The sequence below is a fragment of the Solanum dulcamara genome, chromosome 2, assembly GCF_947179165.1.
Source record: "Solanum dulcamara chromosome 2, daSolDulc1.2, whole genome shotgun sequence".
NCBI lineage: Eukaryota > Viridiplantae > Streptophyta > Magnoliopsida > Solanales > Solanaceae > Solanum > Solanum dulcamara.
The window spans coordinates 81894156-81911299 of record NC_077238.1 but is presented as its reverse complement, the minus strand read 5'-3'; the positions used below and the strand labels follow the sequence as shown (position 1 = coordinate 81911299).

Genomic DNA, 17144 nt, shown 5'->3' with positions numbered 1-17144 from the left:
GTATTTATACAAATCCTCAGTTAATTGACTTATCTCTTATACAGATGATGATTAGGGTGGGTGTCCTGACATCCGTCGTTCTACTTTTGAGTATTGTGTTTTTGTTGGGGATAATCTGGTCTCTTAGTCTTTCAAATGGCAACCTACTCTCTCCCGCAGTAGTGTAGAGGCGAAGTACAAGGGTGTTGCTAATATTGTTTCTGATTCATGCTTGAACTGAAACCTACTACTAGAGTTGCATTGTCTCATTCAAAAGGCAACCCTAGTTTATTGTGATAATGTGAGTGCAATATACTTATCCGATAACTCAGTTCAACATCAACGCACTAAACACATTGAGATGGATATTCACTTTGTTCCTGAGAAAATGGCTTGTGGCGAAGTATATGTGCTGCATATGCCGTCTCGTTACCAAATTGCTGATATTTTCACAAAAGGAATTCCGCACATTTTATTTAATGATTTTTGGGACAGTCTAAGCATAAGATAACCTCCCGCTTCGACTAAAGGTGTGTGTTAGAATATGTTAAAATATATTATGCCTTTAATAATATATTTTAAATATATTCTAATTATTATTGTATTTTTATATTTTTGTATTTATAGCAAGCATATATTTAGGCTCCTTAGTTTTAGCTATTAGTATCAATCTTTGTATTTAGCATTTAGTCACGAATATTGTTAGCAAGATATTTGCCTAACTACAACAACAACAACAACAATCCAGTAAAATCCCACAACGTGGGGTCTAGGAAGGATAAAGTGTATGCAGACCTTACTCCTACCAAGGTAGGACGATTGTTTTCGAGAGACCCTTGGCTTAATAGAATCATAAAAAAAGGTTAGATACTGCTAAGAAGTACAAGAAGTTTAAAGCGTTATGTGAAAGCAAATAAAAAAATGATGCAGATAGAATAGAGTAATCAAAGTACATAGAGTAGTATATAATAACAGAAATCAGAGCACAAAAAATTATAGTGCTCTAATGCGCCTACTAATAAGGAAGAATAATAAGACTTTGTACTAGCCTTCTACCCTAATATGGGTCCTCCACACCCTTCTATCTAAGGTCATGTCCTCGGTAAGTTATAACTGCGCCATGTCCTATCTAATCACCTCTCCCCAATATTTCTTTGGCCTACCCCTACCTCTTCTGAAACCATCCATGGCCAACCTCTCACACCTCTGCACTAGGGCATCTGTGTCTCTCCTCAAACTATTTCAGTCGCACTTCTTGCATCTTGTCTTCCACCGAGTCTACTCCTATCTTATCCCGAATAGCCTCATTTCTAATCATGTTGCTTTTGGTATGCCCACACATCTATCTCAATATTATCATCTCGGCAACTTTTATCTTTTAAACGTGAGAGACCTTAACTGGCCAGCACTCCACCCCATATAACATAGCTGGTCTAACCACCACTTTGTAGAACTTGCCCTTATGTTGTGGTGGCACCTTCTTGCCACATAGTACACTGGAAGCAAGCCTCCATTTCATCCACCCTGACCCAATACGATGTGTGACATCATCGTCAATCTCTCCGCTGCCTTGTATGATAGACCCAAGATACTTGACACTACTTTTCTTTTAGATGGCCTGGTCACCAAGCCTAACTTCCGCGCCAACCTCCTGATGTATCTCACTGAACTTGCACTCTAAGTACTCTGTCTTGGTCCTACTTAACTTAAATCCTTTAGACTCTAAGATATGTCTCCAATCCTCCACTTAGCGTTAACTCAGCTACGAGTCTCATCGATCAGGACTATGTTATATGTGAAAAGCATACACCATGAAACCTCACCTTGAATTTATCGCGTCAATCCATTCATCACCAAGGCAAATAAAAATGGACTAAGAACTGATCTTTGATGCAACCCCATCACAATTGAAAAGTGCTTTGAGTCCTCTCCTACTGTCCTTACCCTAGTTTTGGGACCCTCATACATGTCCTTGATCACCCTAATGTACGCCACATGTACACTTTTAGCCTTCAAACATCTCCATAGTATCTCTCGTGAGACTTTATCGTAAGCTTTTTCTAGGTCAGTGAATACCATATGCAAGTCTCTCTTCCTCTCTCTATGCTACTCCACCAGTCTCCTAATAAGATGGATGGCTTCTGTAGTTGACGTCCCAGCATAAATCTGAATTGGTTCTCTGAAATAGACACGCCTCTCCTCGCCCTCATCTCCACCACTCTTTTCCACACTTTCATAGTATGGCTTAGAAGCTTGATACCTTTATAGTTGTTGCAGCTCTGGATATACCCCTTGTTTTTATATAAAGGGATCATTACCCTCGACCTCTATTCTTCGGTCAACATTGTCATCTTAAAGATGACATTAAATAACCTAGTCAGCCAATCCAAACCTACTGAGCTCACGCTCTTCCAAAATTCCCCAAGAATCTCATCAGATCCGATCGCTCTTCCCCAGCGCATCCTATGCACAACATCCTTAACCTCTTCGATCATAATACTTTTGCAACACTCAAAATCGTGATGCCTCTCTATATGTTCCAAATCTCCCAATACAATCTCTCTGTCCCCTTCTTCATTTAAGAGTTTATGGAAGTATGACTGCCATCTCTGTTTAATGAGGGTTTCCTCTACCAATACTTTTTCATGCTCGTCCTTAATGCACTTCACTTGATCTACATCGCGTTCCCTTCTCTCCCACCCCTGGCTAGCCTGAACAATTTTCTATCTCCGCCTTTCTTTTCTAGTTTAGTATAAAGGCATTCAAAAGCTACCGTTTTTATCATCAAAACCGTCGACTTTGCCTCCTTCTTCGCTATCTTATAAAGTTCCCTATTCATCCACTTCTCCACCTCATTCTTGCTTTCTATCAATTTCGCATATGTCATCTTCTTTGCTTTCACCTTTCGTTGCATTTTTATTCCACCACCAATCCCCTCGATGCCGACTATGATTACCTGTCGACACTCCCAATACTTTTCTTGCTACAACCCTAATACAACTAGACGTCCTATCCCACATACTGTTCGTATTTCCACTACTATCCCAGGCCCTCATATCCTTTAATTTCTCTCCCCTCTCTAGGTCACTAGCAGTGGTCAAACTCCTCCATCTGATCCTAGGTCGGTCATCCCCGACCCTTTTCTTCCTCGTCATCTTGATCCCTAAATCCATCACCAAAAGCTTATATCGGGTCGTAAGGTTGACGATCGGAATGACCTTACAGTCTTTGCACAGACCTTTATCATCCTTCCTAAGGAGTAAGAAATCTATTTGAGTCTTAGCCACCGAACTATGGAAGGTTACCAAGTGGTCCTCCTTTTTTGAGAAACTTAAATTGGCTATCACCAACCCAAAAGCTCTTGCGAAATCCAAAAGTGAAACTCCTCCTCCATTTCTGTCTCTATAGCCAAAGCTTCCATGCACATCATCATACCCTCCCAAAATAGACCCGATGTGCCTATTGAAATCACCTCCCATGAAAAGCTTCTCAGTAGGCAGTATACCTCCCACTAACTCGTCAAAATCCTCCCAAAATCGCCTTTTATCCTCCTCGCTTAAGCCCGCTTGTGGCGCATAAATACTAATAATGTTCAACGTGATCCCTTCAACGACCACCTTAATCGACATCATCCAATCATTGACCCTCCTAACCTCCACCACCTGATCCCTTAAATCACTATCTACTAAAATGCCTACCCCATTCCTATACTTCAATCTACTAGAGAACCAAAACTTATACCCGTATACCTCCTTAGCTTTAGAATCTACCTATTTGGTCTCTTGGACACAAGTTATATTAATCAAACTTAAAGAACACATTTTGTCACGACCCAAAATGAGACATGAGTGGCACCCACACTTAACCTCCTTGATGGGAGAATCAATGATACAAACTCCAACTTATAAAATGTGACAATAATGCTGAAACTCAATTTATAAGAGTAAAAAATAATAAAACCACGAAAGTCTATTACATACGTTCTTCCAAAACCTAAAAGTCATCACTTCAAGGATATCTAATTCTAAAATTCTAAATCTAAAAATATCAAACACCAGAATAAAATAAATAGCTTAATGTGTCCAAAAACTAAGGATATCATGCCATGCCCGAGAGAATCCAACACGAGCTAGAAGGAATAGCTCACCCTAGAACCTAAATATATCGGACATTGGCTAGAGCTGAGGGCGATTCGAAGTCGATGGTACACTCGGTGTACTCCACAAAATAAAGCAAAGTAAAATACAGGTAGGGGTTAGTACGGGGCAACATGTACTGAGTAGGTATTATCGGCCGACTCGAAATAGAAATCAATATGCTGTAGGAAATCAACTATAACACTTAACAGGTGGCAAACAACAAGATCAAGATCAAGTGACAACACAATGAAACAGTTACGTAATCAATCAACAATATCCAAAGTATACATGAGGACTCAGACCTCCACACCACGCTCTTTTGGAAAATGAGTTATTTGAGATTGGGTAGTATTAAGTCATTTTAATATGTTTTCTTTTAATATTATCGTGTCGGAACGCGACACCCGATCCAAATATATCGTGTCGGCTCGTGACACCTGATCCAATAATATAACTAATTTATCATTTTTTATTATCACAATCCACTTCATTAATAATATTTCATCAAGCCTTCTTTATTCAAGACATCACTTTTAATAGAACAAGTTCAAGATTATTGATTTCACGGTCTTGAGATTGCAGACCAATCACAACAACATATCAACCATTCAAACCATAACAATTAAATGTATAGTAAGCTTCACACATTACTGAATGACTATCAATCGCTATTAAGAGTCTATCTATGATATACAATAAATCATAACCTACCTCAACCAAATAACCGAATCCAAGCAGGTTAATTCACAAATGTCTTTCCTTTCTTTGATGTCTCAAAACGTTTTCAATCTATCAAATATACAATATTCATAAGTACACGAGTCTATAAACACTCATATTACTATATATATAGCCTAGACTCAATAGCCCATCCAAATCTATAATCAATTCCTAAATTTTGATACCAACTAATATCTCAAGTCTCATATTCCTAAATCTTAAGCAAGGGTTAAGTCTCAATTCCTCCAAATAACATAACTTTAATAGTATCCATATAATATAATACACTTATTAGTTAATTACCTATCTCAATATATCAAAACATAAATCATAATATGATAACTATAAAAATAAGTTAAAACAAAAAGTAACGAAAAGTTAATAACCCATCAATAAATCAATTTGCAGACCCAATTCACAAATATATTCCATCCAATCATTATCTAATGATTACATTAGAATTGCCTCCACTTCAACTTCAATATCATATTTGTTCCTCTAACCTTCAAACTTCAAATCTGTAACAATTACTCACCACTATTCTTCTTCTGACCAATAAATATACTATTTATTTTTCACTACATATAACAATTTAATCCACCCAACTAGATGATTTCACGTTGTGCAGATTCCAATTCATAACTTTTGCAAGCAACACTAAATTGAACCAATAATATACCAATATGTATGGTGCCTATTCTAGCATCTAATATACACAACAAGAATGAAGAGCCATTACCTGAAGCACGCACCGATTGTTCCTTGTTCGGTTGTGCCGCCGCACTTTCGTTTGTGTAGATAGTTTCTTCTCCTTTTTCTTTTCTTTTCTTTTGTAAAACTCTTGTGTATTAAAAGTGACAAATACCCCTAACTTATTTTAATAATATGAGATAAGTTGTATAGGGTATTAAATAAATCATCACTTTGGCCCATTAATTAAATTAGCTATCTAAAGTTACCCCTCAACTAAATAACCGTAGTTATAGAACAGTCCAAAATACCCATTAAAAAATTTATGGAGTGAGTCTTTCATAAAATAAGAAGCTCTAGTACTCAAACGACCTAGTGAGCCGTTACACATTTATATATATACTAATTCAACAGCGAATTCATGATTTTTAATGCAATAACACTACATATGTATGTAAATTAAAATTGGGAAAATGATCGTTATACTATCAATGTATTTAGCTTTATCCATAGCATCTCAGTCATTATCTAAATTGTGTATTTTGTGTATATAATAGACGGATTAATACGTGCAACCATAAATTAACTAAGTTTGCTTTATTACTATTTAATTAATGAAATTTTATATATACGATGCTTTCTCTTGCTTTTATACTTACTTTTATCAAATGATTAAATATTTGGGAGCAATAACTAGTTGACATTTATAAACAATATTTAATGAACTATGAGTTTAATAGATTCTGTTTAGCAAAAAAGACGGACATGAGTTTGATTAGTGCAATTTTTTATTGTCGAATTAAAAAATATTATCTCTATGTACTAACAAAACCTGTGAGCAGGACAATATATATTTTAGTAGACCCCACCCTGGATTATTTGAGTGGAAGGAATATTTTCATAAATTAAGCAGAAAAATCGAAAGAATCGATTAGAATTAAAATTGGAAAAAAATTGATATTAGATTGGTTTGATAGTGATGGTGGCGGTTGATAGTGATGGTGATATTGATGATAAAATTGTTGATGTTGGTAGTTGTTGGTGTTGGCGGACCAAAGTTAAAAATGGCATTGATGGCAGTTGGTGGTGGTGCTAGATGTGATGTTAAAGGTGGTTGGTAGTAAAGATTGGTTATAATGATGTTGTAGCTGATAGTGGTGGTGGAGATGATGATAGTGATGGTAATGACAGTGAATATAATTATAACAATAAAAGTGACAGATATGGTAGCGACTTACAATAGTGATTAATCATATAAGGAGGAATGTGATTTTACTGTGCAACCCAAAACAAATCAATCATATGAGCTCATATATTAAGTAATTTTAAATTTATTCTAACGAATAAGGGCCTATGGTAGCGACCGACAGTAGTGATTAATCATATAAGGAGGAGGTGATTTTACTGTGGAACCCAAAACAAGTCAATCAAATGAGCTCATATATTAAGTAATTTTAAATTTCTTCTAACAAATAAGATTCCTTAAACTATGAGATTTAATATAATATTGTCTTCTCATCCACCTAATAAGTGTGGGTTGTTAGAAATAAAGATATTTTTGAGTTAAAAAATTAACTTCAAGATATTTGGGGGACAAAAAGTGAACAGAAGATAATTTTATACCAAACATGTGAGCTGGACAATATATATTTTAGTAGGTCACACTGGATTATTTGAGTGGAAAGAATATTTTCGTAAATTAAGCAGAAAATATATGTATAATATATTTAATGAAGCACATAAGATCCTAATGAGAAGATACAATAATCTTTATCTGCCAACCAATAAAACCTATTTTAAAATGAGGAAAAAATATATTTATAATGATTTTCCTTCAAGTTACACCTTTCTTGCCAAATCCATAATTAATTTGCAACTTGGTCTGTCATCCCTAGAATAATTTTTATCCATTCAGCGACAACTCTCTCGTTCGGTACCATTAGATTAGACGTCTGAATCTAAATATACATCTAAATAATTAAAATATTATATTTAAATTTGAATAACTAAAATTGTTTGTAATATCTTGTAATTTGTACATATTGACCAAGTTCAATGAAATCAAGGACATAATTCATTTTCTTCATTATCTTATGTTCGATATTTATTATAAGGCTCGACTAAATCAATTTTGTAGCGGGAAGTCCCACTAAATCGCTCCTAACCAAAGGGTTTCTAAATTCTCGCCAACTAAATGAAAATTCGAATAGTTAAACAATTGGAGCTATTAAGATTATCGGATCATTAATCTTTGATAGTGGTTGATCTAGAAACTTTTTATTTCTTAAAAATAGGGTAAATTTGTTTCTGTACTCTCTCAAAATATTGAATAAATTTTTATTTTGATCCTTGTAGAATGTTTAATACATTTAACCTTTTGAATGAGAAAATTTAATTGATTATTAGTGGATGTTGGATTGTTTTTATGATAATAATATGTGAAAATGTATATTTGTAAGAGTACTTATTTCTTTTCTTTTTTTTTTTGGTTTCTCATTTTTTGTTCGGTATTTGTTTTGAAATCCATTAAATTTGAATTTGCACCTAGAAGTCTCACTTTGAGTCTGGAGAATTCCTAACAAAGACAACTCTTTTTTCAGGGTTTGAACACAAGAACTATTATATTGGATGAAGAGATAGTTAATATACAACTTATAAATAATTATTTGGTTTCATCTTTATTTAGGCATGTTCGATATACTAGTTGGGGCTTGAGACTCGTTGGGCCATTTCAATACAAATTTCACTGTTGAGTCATGTGGTGTGATGATTGAGATTCTTTAGCTCTTTATTAGAATTTTGGGCGACACAAAATGGATGAGATGCTACTTCATGAGGTAAATAATTACTATTAATCTTTATATTCTTCTTGATGCGAGCCCCTAATGAAGCATGGGATGATGAGAGCAGGTTGAAGACAAAAACTAATATACTAGACAAATAAATGTAGTATCGATTTATGTGACTTAAACATAAATATTACACAACTGAGGTTGTTAATGGTAGCATTCCAATAAAGTTGCAATTGAGACTTCCTAAATATAGATGATTTTCGAACTCCAACACAGATGTGACAAGTGACATGACCTTTCCAATTGGATCATCAAAACCTTTAATTATCTTCCCATTAGTTGCCACATTCACTACCATGGCTTTGTGATATGCTCCATTGACCCAACTTATCAATTTGGGGAAAGTTGCCAACAAATGTTTTGTAACTCTTGATTTGTGGACGAAATTTCGCCCCCGAGCTGATAACTGTAGCAGAGACCAATACATATATAAATTTTCACACAGTGCTAAAAAAAATTATGCATTTTTTTGAAACATCAGGAGCGTTATAACTATTAATTACCTCTATTAGAGCTATCCAAAACGAACCATCAGGTGCAAGCTTGATGTTGTCAGGTGCACCAGGTAGATTTTCAACGAAGATCTCTGTTTGTCCTTTGATTTCCCCTTTCAACCAATATTTCAGGCACCTATATCTGATTATTCATCAAAAAGAAATGAATAGAAAAATATTTGTCGAGATATAATGTAATAACAAGTTTTTTCTCTCTAACAAACTTTAACTTTTAGATGAGTTGATCACGCAGTTAATTTAATATAGTATCAGAGCATACAAATGCCTTTAGTTCGAGTGTTACTGTCATGATTTGCAATTCGAACATACTTACTTCCACGTTTCACAAACAATCAAGTAATCTTGATTTGTAGAGAGCGCAACGCCATTTGCAAAGGCTAAGTTGTCGATAAGGACAGATGTGTGGTTCGACGAAGGATTATATTCAAGAAGTTGGCCATGGGGTTTAGCCTCAAGAACATCAAGGTACCAGTCATGGTGTCCAAATTTTCTACTTGCACTACTGAAATATACATTCCCATCTGATGCTTCCACCACATCATCTGCAAATCTGTCCAATCAATTATATATAATTACGCGTCTTCACACACACAAAAAAAAAAAAGAAAAAAAAGAACAACAGAGCAAATGATGAACATTTGTGATATTAGTTATTCAAAACTAACCTTATTTTTTCACCATTAACATGTGAAGCAAGAATACTTGCACCATCTTCATTAACCTTAAGCAGCCCCTACACTTTTATAAATGTATTGTTAGCTATAATAAAATAAGCCCTCCTATTAAAGTTGGTTTTAGGCCATCGATTCTATTAAGCCACCCCTTGAGTCTCGTGCCAAACCATACCAACAAGCCAAAAAAAAAGACTAAATCACAAATTTTATCAAATCGCGTATGTTAGACTATTATCTATTGTACTTCTACCTCTGTTAAGAAAGAACGATATATTTCAATATTTTGGAAATAATTTAACTTTAAACTTATTATTTTTACCTGTTCAGTATCACAAACTATAATATGACCAGCAGATGATATTTCAAGTCCTAGTAAAGAATCCCTCCCAATATACTTCCAACTCTCCCAAGTCCCATTTTTGTGCCTTCTTTTGATCCATCCATCTCTAGTAGCTGTATAAAAAATTCCCATTTTGTCAACTACCACATCTTCTGGTCTATCAAGAAATCCTTCTCCAAGTTTATTTACTCTCTGAAAAATTAACAAAAGTAAAGTCAGGATTTTTAGTTTATGAATTCTGAATCATACTTCTTTTCGATTATTAGTTTTTCGATAGATTATTTAGACATAGAGTCAATTTGGACATGAAATTCTTTTTTTCCCTTTTTCTTTTTCAAAAAATAAAATTCAAAACATCTTTTGGTTACATATTAGACTGATTCTTTGAAGATGAATTTTAAGTTTGAAAAAGTTTTTTTTTTCACTAGCAAAACTTTGACTTTTTTAAAAAGTTAAATGCATGTACAAACACAAAACATTGGCTTTTAAATACTCTTTTTCAACAAAAAAAATCCAAATATCATTTTTTTTATGTCCAGACACCTAGTAAGTGAATATTTGAATACAAAAAATGTAGTTTGAGTCAAAATTACTTAATTCATCCGAATAATCCGTCCCACAAAAAATTCAACAAAAATAATTTTAAAAAAATTTGATGTTAATTACCTGCAAATAGCTATTTGATGTAAATCCACTGGTGAAAGTATTAGATGAAGAAGGAATATCAAGAATCTCAGGAGATATTGGTGAGAAAAAAAGAATTTGGAGTGAAATAGCCAGAAAAATAACAACTAAAAAGCTAGAAAAAACCAAGAGGGACTCCATAAGGAAACTTAATATTTGATGTATTGGAATTTTCAGATTAGATCATATGGAGGAAACCTTAACTAAATAGTTCTTTTTTTCTTTTAAAAAAATATATCTTTTAAATATAAAACTACAAGTAGCATTTCTTTTAATTTTTCTTCTCTTTTAATTATTCTCCAAATTACTGATCTTTCTTCCACATTCAAAAGATCAAGTTCTATTTCTTTCATTACAACAAACGAAGAATTTTGCTACAATAATATAATTATTGTATTTAATATAATTATCATTATATTATATTTAGCGGCAATAATATAATATGGATATTTATAATCAATTCTCTATATAAATACCATATGTTAAAGATTTTAGCAACTCTAAATGCAATAACACTAACTCAATTGTCGCTAAAAGCTTTTCCGACTCTGAGTGCAATGACATTAACTCAATTATCGCTAAATATTTTTACAGCAATAAATATTGCCGCTAAAAGAAAATTTCATTAGTGTCACTAAATGTCTCTTTTACTTTAGTCTTTCCTATTTATTACTGTATTGTTTTTTATTTATGTACCAAAGCACATGAAATTTTTAAAAAAAATCACTTATTTTCATAAAAATATTTTCCGTTGAAAATATCTTCCTTCGTATCAAGCACAAGTTGAATATCGAGTTTGTGAGACAACAAATTGACTACATGGTTAGATGTTATCTTTGGAGGAGGTGCAATTTATTGAGATTCAAGAAATAAACTTACATAATACATTTGATAATTACATTGATTATTGCTAACTGTTATATCAATTTTATGATAGTCAAGTCACTCCAGCATATTATAAAATATATATAATCTCATGTTCTCCATTAAAAATTACTATACTAGATTCACGTGAATATAAGTACGCACGGTAGATCTACCCCTATGTTATATATCTCTATTTCTTGTTTTTCACTGAATAAAATATTTGAACACTACTTTTTATCTTTATTAGAAATACTTTAATTCCTCTTCTTAATTCTGAAGATAATTCAATTTGTATTTTTCTTTTCTAGATATACTAGTTACGAAAATTTTGTACCCCAATATTTATTCATAAATTTATTTTTTAAGTGGTATTAATTAAAAGATATTAAATCGTCTCATTAAGTGTAATATAAATATTATTAATATTGATAAAAACGATTAAATGATTTTAATTTTTTTACTCCAAAATAAATTATAATATATATTTGTGTGGTAGTAAATCATCTCTTTTTTTTGCACAAATCTAATATGAAAAGGTCCATTATGATGTTCATATATTTTTTTGTCATTGATCGTTGATTAAATTATACACTAATTAAATTAAAGTAGAACAAAAAAAATATTTTTTTTCTGAAAATGCCCTTGCATGAAGCAGACACGTCAAACTCCCTCTTATATAATAAGAGAAAATGTCCCCTTTTGTTTATTATGATGTTCTTTACTCTATTATTTTTCTCATAGAGGGAAAAAATATGCATTTTAAGAGAAAATGTCCCCTTTTGTTTATTATGATGTTCTTTACTCTATGGGGGGGGGGGGGGGGAATTAAATATGCATTTTAACTGTTTAATAAAATAGGCATAAGACAAAATGGAGTAGATGATAACGTAAAATGGTACATTATTGTCCGTCCAGCCCGTACTCAACACAGGGTGAGGTTGAACTGAAATTACAAAAGAAAAAGCTTTGAAATATGAAAATTCCATCATAACTAAAATCATCAAAAAGTGCGTAAAACATTTGAGAATTTAAATTTTGGTGGGCAAGCCGGTTTTAGGATTGAGTAGAGCTTGAGTTTCATCCGTAAGCAAAACCGGACCTTTTCCAGGCCTTGTGCATATAAAATAGCGTATTTCGCCCTTGTATCTATGAGTTGAGATCTCATCCTTAATTTCTGGGGGTGAAGGTAATGATTCCACGTCCTTTATATCTTCAATCCCAGCATCTTTTAAGATAGATTTATCACCTACGACATAGCTGGGAACAGAAACAACGAACGAGTTTATTCTATATATATATATATATATATATATATATATATATATATATATATGTTAACTAATCAAAAACATACAATTCTCTGTAACAGTTACACATGAAATTTTCACCTGTCTAAATCAATTGAATTGGGCGGGAAGTGAAAAAGAAGCCTCCGGAGTAGAAGCGTAGCAGCCTCCCGGTTACGTGCCATTAGAACAACATTTGGCCCCGCGTCGCAGGTGTAAGCAGCCTGCCAATGTGTTGGATTTACTCTCAATAAACAAAACAAACAAAAAAATCATTTCTTTCTAAAAATTTATATATTTAGTAATAAGTACTACGTTAATTTTCCTCATGTCAATATGATAAACAAAATAATATTAAACTATTGATCAAAAAACCTGTGGAGTTCCTGATGAACGATTCCATTTCTCAACACAGCTAATTATCCTGAAAGTTCAGAACAGAATAGAGAACGATTAATGATAATTTAGATTTGATGAGTTCAACCTTTAGTACAATATAGTAACTCATTCTACCTATGAGATGTATCATTCATGTAAAATATAGGAGGGCTTGTATCTAAGCAGATTGCATGAAACTGATTATTCTCTGCACAGGTTAAACGTGCGAAAGTTGGAAAATCGCGATTCTTTATGGCTTCTTCCATTTCAATTGCGCGTTTTGGTACTATTTCCTGTAAAATTTAAATAAAAGAATGAGAAAACTGAAATTCTTACGGAAAATACTTGAAATTGAATTTCAAATAAATAAATAAAATAAGTAGTAATAATGTAATACCTTTGCTCTGTATTCCATAAGTGTACTAGTTTCAACAGTTTGAACCATTCCTAAGGAGCTACTTGTTTCCTTCTGTTGTGAGCTCACCTAAATAAATAAAAAATAAAGTGCATGCATGTATTATGAGTTATTAGATATGTTGTTAGCACAATTCAAAAATGCTGACGGGTTGTTCTACTCTTCAAAAAAGTGAGTGTAACGGCATATATTAACCTATTTTACACACACTTTTTTTTTAGATTAACAAGTAAAGGCCTATTAAGATATAAATAACTAAATTCAGCACAACTAATAGCTGCATAAAATAATACATATTTACCACTGCGATGATGATAACAAGATCGTCCCAGTGCTTCTCATTGACGAGTTGAACAGCGATGCTATCGCTTCCATCTTCCTCCTTCAAACATAAAAATCAAAAATTAGTTTAAGCCTTCTGTTCTGAATCAAGATAAACAAATCAAAACATCAAGACAAACAAATCGGAACAGAGGGAGTAATATGAGTAAACCTACTTTTCCCAAGACCCACTTAACAAATCCTCCATGTAAGCTTCGACAAGCACTTCCAGAACCTTGCCTATTAAAAACGATTAGGTAAAGTTGAATGACTTTAATTTTTTTAAAAAAATATTTAGGACTTTTTATTAGGCAGTTTTTTTTTGTAATTACAAGACAAATTTACACCAAAATAGCTAAAAGAAATACTCACAACTAAAATCAATATAATTACCTTGCTATGGCAGAAAGTTTACCATTGTCCTCTTGTAAATTCATTAACTTGGCAAGGGCATAAACTGCACAAAATTACCAGACGAAAAATGATAATGTAAATGAAATAATTGTATAGTCCCCACTAAAATAATAGTCGACAAATATTTTTTTATATATACATATAATTAGTGTATACCTTCTTCTTTTTTTTTGTACGTATATATGGCTATGATTCTAATTAATTATTTTAGTGAACGACTAAATGTGTAACTTTTCCTTATGAAAAAGCAAAATATATTTTATGTTGTTAGTCATGCAACATTAATTTCTAATAGGATTAACTTCAAATATTCCAATGAGTTGACTAATTCAGATTTGTGTCGCGTACATACCAAGGCATGCAAAACCAGAAGCTGAGGAAGCCAACCCTGCGGCTGTAGGAAAATTGTTGTAAGAAGAAATATGTACGTGCAAGTTCTCCCAATCCTTTTTCGCGATTTTGATACCTTTCGTTTCATCCTCAACGTTACTGGCACGAGCTCGAATTTTCCTCAGACAATTTTGGTATCTGCTTCCGGAGAGGGACATTTCCTACATGATTAAATAGAAATAGGAAAAATGTCAAAAGTATTCAAAATGGTTGGTAGTAGTGAAGGTGCATTGGTTATTCATTAATGATTAGCTACTATTAATTATTAATTGTGGATAAAATGATGACGAGACTTGATCTAGCACGTCTAGGCTCCACAAGCCCCGCCCAACTAGGACATCGGCCCTCGGCTTTAATCACACATCCAAGCTGGTTTCTAAACAGTAACAATATATCAACAATAATAATAGCATATCATTTGCAAATATTAGCCGTTTTGACAAATTAAAATCATGTCGAACCTTGCCATTGAGCCACATACGATCGCGATCGAACCCAGGGCTAACAGCAACAGTGGTAGTAGTACAAAGATGGGTTGGATCAAAAGTGACACTTATACTTTCATTCATAGCAAGAATGAGCTTTTCATCTCTTTTTCCCCAGTACTTTATCACTGACATATTAGTGGGTGCTTTTGCAGTCACCATTAGCACCCATTTTTCCGTCATTACAAAAAATGTTAATTTTACAAAGTGAAATCTAAAGAAAGAAACTATATATTAATTCCAAAGCCTAAGTATGAATTAAAAGTTCATCAAGTACTAATCTTTATTTATAGACTACTTTAGTAGATCATATGAAGTATTGGTACCCAGGTGTCAATGAAATTATTAACTATATTGCTTTAAAAAATGTTATAATTACCACAATAAAGACAAATGAGTTTAATTACCATGTGTCATATGTGCAAGAAAAGAAAGGAAAAACATGAAGTCAAAAAAGGGAAAAGCATAAAGAAAAACAAAATGCAAAAAGTCAAAAAAAGGGTTGGCAGTAGTTGGCAGAAACGCATTTTACTTTTTGACAATTAACGCGTAGAAAACGCGTTCTACAGAAATGCTTTTGTTGTTTCCTATAAATAGAGGGCCTCTTGCCCTCATTTAAATCATCCCAGAAAGAAAGAGTAAAAATACAAAGAGAGTTATACATCAAGATAAATATTGTAGTCTTGAATGTCCTCTTTAGTAGTTAGAGAGAAGTGTTAATTGTTGTTTTCTCCTTTTATTTGAGAGTTGTGTACTCCATATTAAAATAGTGAGATCCTTCTACCCCGTGATTTTTCCCTTCTATGAGTTAGAGGGGTTTCCACGTAAAATTCTCGTGTCTAATTTATTTTCATATTAATTATCATATCAAACTTTAGTTATAGTGTTTCCTCCCCCCAATAGTGGTATCAGAGCCCTCGGTTATTCTGTCTGTTTTATGCGAAGGTACTATTCATGAATAGTAAATTTTCGTGAATAGTAAAATTTGGTGAATAGTACTATTCAAGTGAATAGTAAATTTCGGTGATGGTACAGTTTGTCACGATTGTTCGCAAAAATATTCAGAAATGATCTAGAAGGGTGTGAAGCAAATAACAATGTCAAGTACAACAAAGTTTGACTTTGAGAAATTCAATGGGACTAATTTCTCATTGTGAAAAATGAAAATAAAAGCGATATTGAGTAAAGACAATTGCTTAGCTGTAATTGAAGGCAGGCCCACAGACTTTGTTGATGACTGCAAGTGGAATGACATAGACAGCAACGCAGTTGCTGATCTACACTTGGCACTAGCTGATCAAGTGTTGTCTAGTGTGGCGGAAAAACGGACGGCGAAGAAAATATGAGATACTCTTACAGGGTTGTATGAGGCCAAGTCTTTGTATAATAAAATCTTCTTAAAAAGAAGATTGTATACTCTTCGAATGGCAGAGTCCATGTCGGTTACTGAACATATCAATATTTTGAATACTCTATTTTCGCAACATACAATAATGGGTTGTAAAATAGAGGGGACTGAACGTGCGGAGCTTCTACTTCAAAGTATGCCTGACTCGTATGATCAACTCATCATCAACCTGACGAACAATACAGACAATCTAGTTTTTGATGAAATTGCAGCCGCTGTTTTGGAAGAAGAAAATCGGTGCAAAAATAAGGAAGACAGACAAGCAAGTTCGCAGCAAGCTAAAGCCTTGATGATGGTGAGAGGAAGACCAACGGAACATTACCCCAATGGGAGTCACAATCATGATAGATCTCAATCAAGAAGTAAGAAGAATATCAAGTGCTACAACTGTGGCAAGAAAGGGCACTTCAAGAAAGATTGTCGGTTCAAAAAGAAGAGTGAACACCCTGAGCCATCAAATGCTCAAGGGAATGTTGCATGTACCTCGGATGATGGTGATATTTTATATAGTGAGGCAATATCAAATAATGAAGGCAGAAAATATTTCGCTGATGTCTGGATATGGACACAAAAACAACATGGCACAT

General features: G+C 33.4%; 2 protein-coding genes across 2 annotated transcripts; both read right to left on the bottom strand.

The window, feature by feature from the left end:
- Positions 1 to 8507: 8507 nt before the first annotated feature.
- Positions 8508 to 10734, bottom strand: LOC129873839 (protein STRICTOSIDINE SYNTHASE-LIKE 5-like). Its single transcript, XM_055949033.1, has 6 exons — positions 10576 to 10734; positions 9889 to 10101; positions 9561 to 9628; positions 9209 to 9445; positions 8884 to 9016; positions 8508 to 8786 (listed from the first exon to the last, which is right to left on the bottom strand). The coding sequence occupies exons 1-6, from the start codon at positions 10732 to 10734 to the stop codon at positions 8508 to 8510; spliced, it is 1089 nt and encodes a 362-aa protein (XP_055805008.1).
- A 1597-nt stretch (positions 10735 to 12331) lies between these two features.
- On the bottom strand, positions 12332 to 15419 carry LOC129878779 (diphosphomevalonate decarboxylase MVD2, peroxisomal-like). Its single transcript, XM_055953483.1, has 10 exons — positions 15126 to 15419; positions 14627 to 14825; positions 14254 to 14317; positions 14037 to 14100; positions 13841 to 13921; positions 13522 to 13608; positions 13260 to 13417; positions 13122 to 13170; positions 12849 to 12970; positions 12332 to 12717 (listed from the first exon to the last, which is right to left on the bottom strand). Exons 1-10 carry the CDS (start codon positions 15330 to 15332, stop codon positions 12489 to 12491), a joined length of 1260 nt encoding a protein of 419 aa, XP_055809458.1. The 5' UTR covers positions 15333 to 15419; the 3' UTR covers positions 12332 to 12488.
- Between the last annotated feature and the right edge of the window lie 1725 nt (positions 15420 to 17144).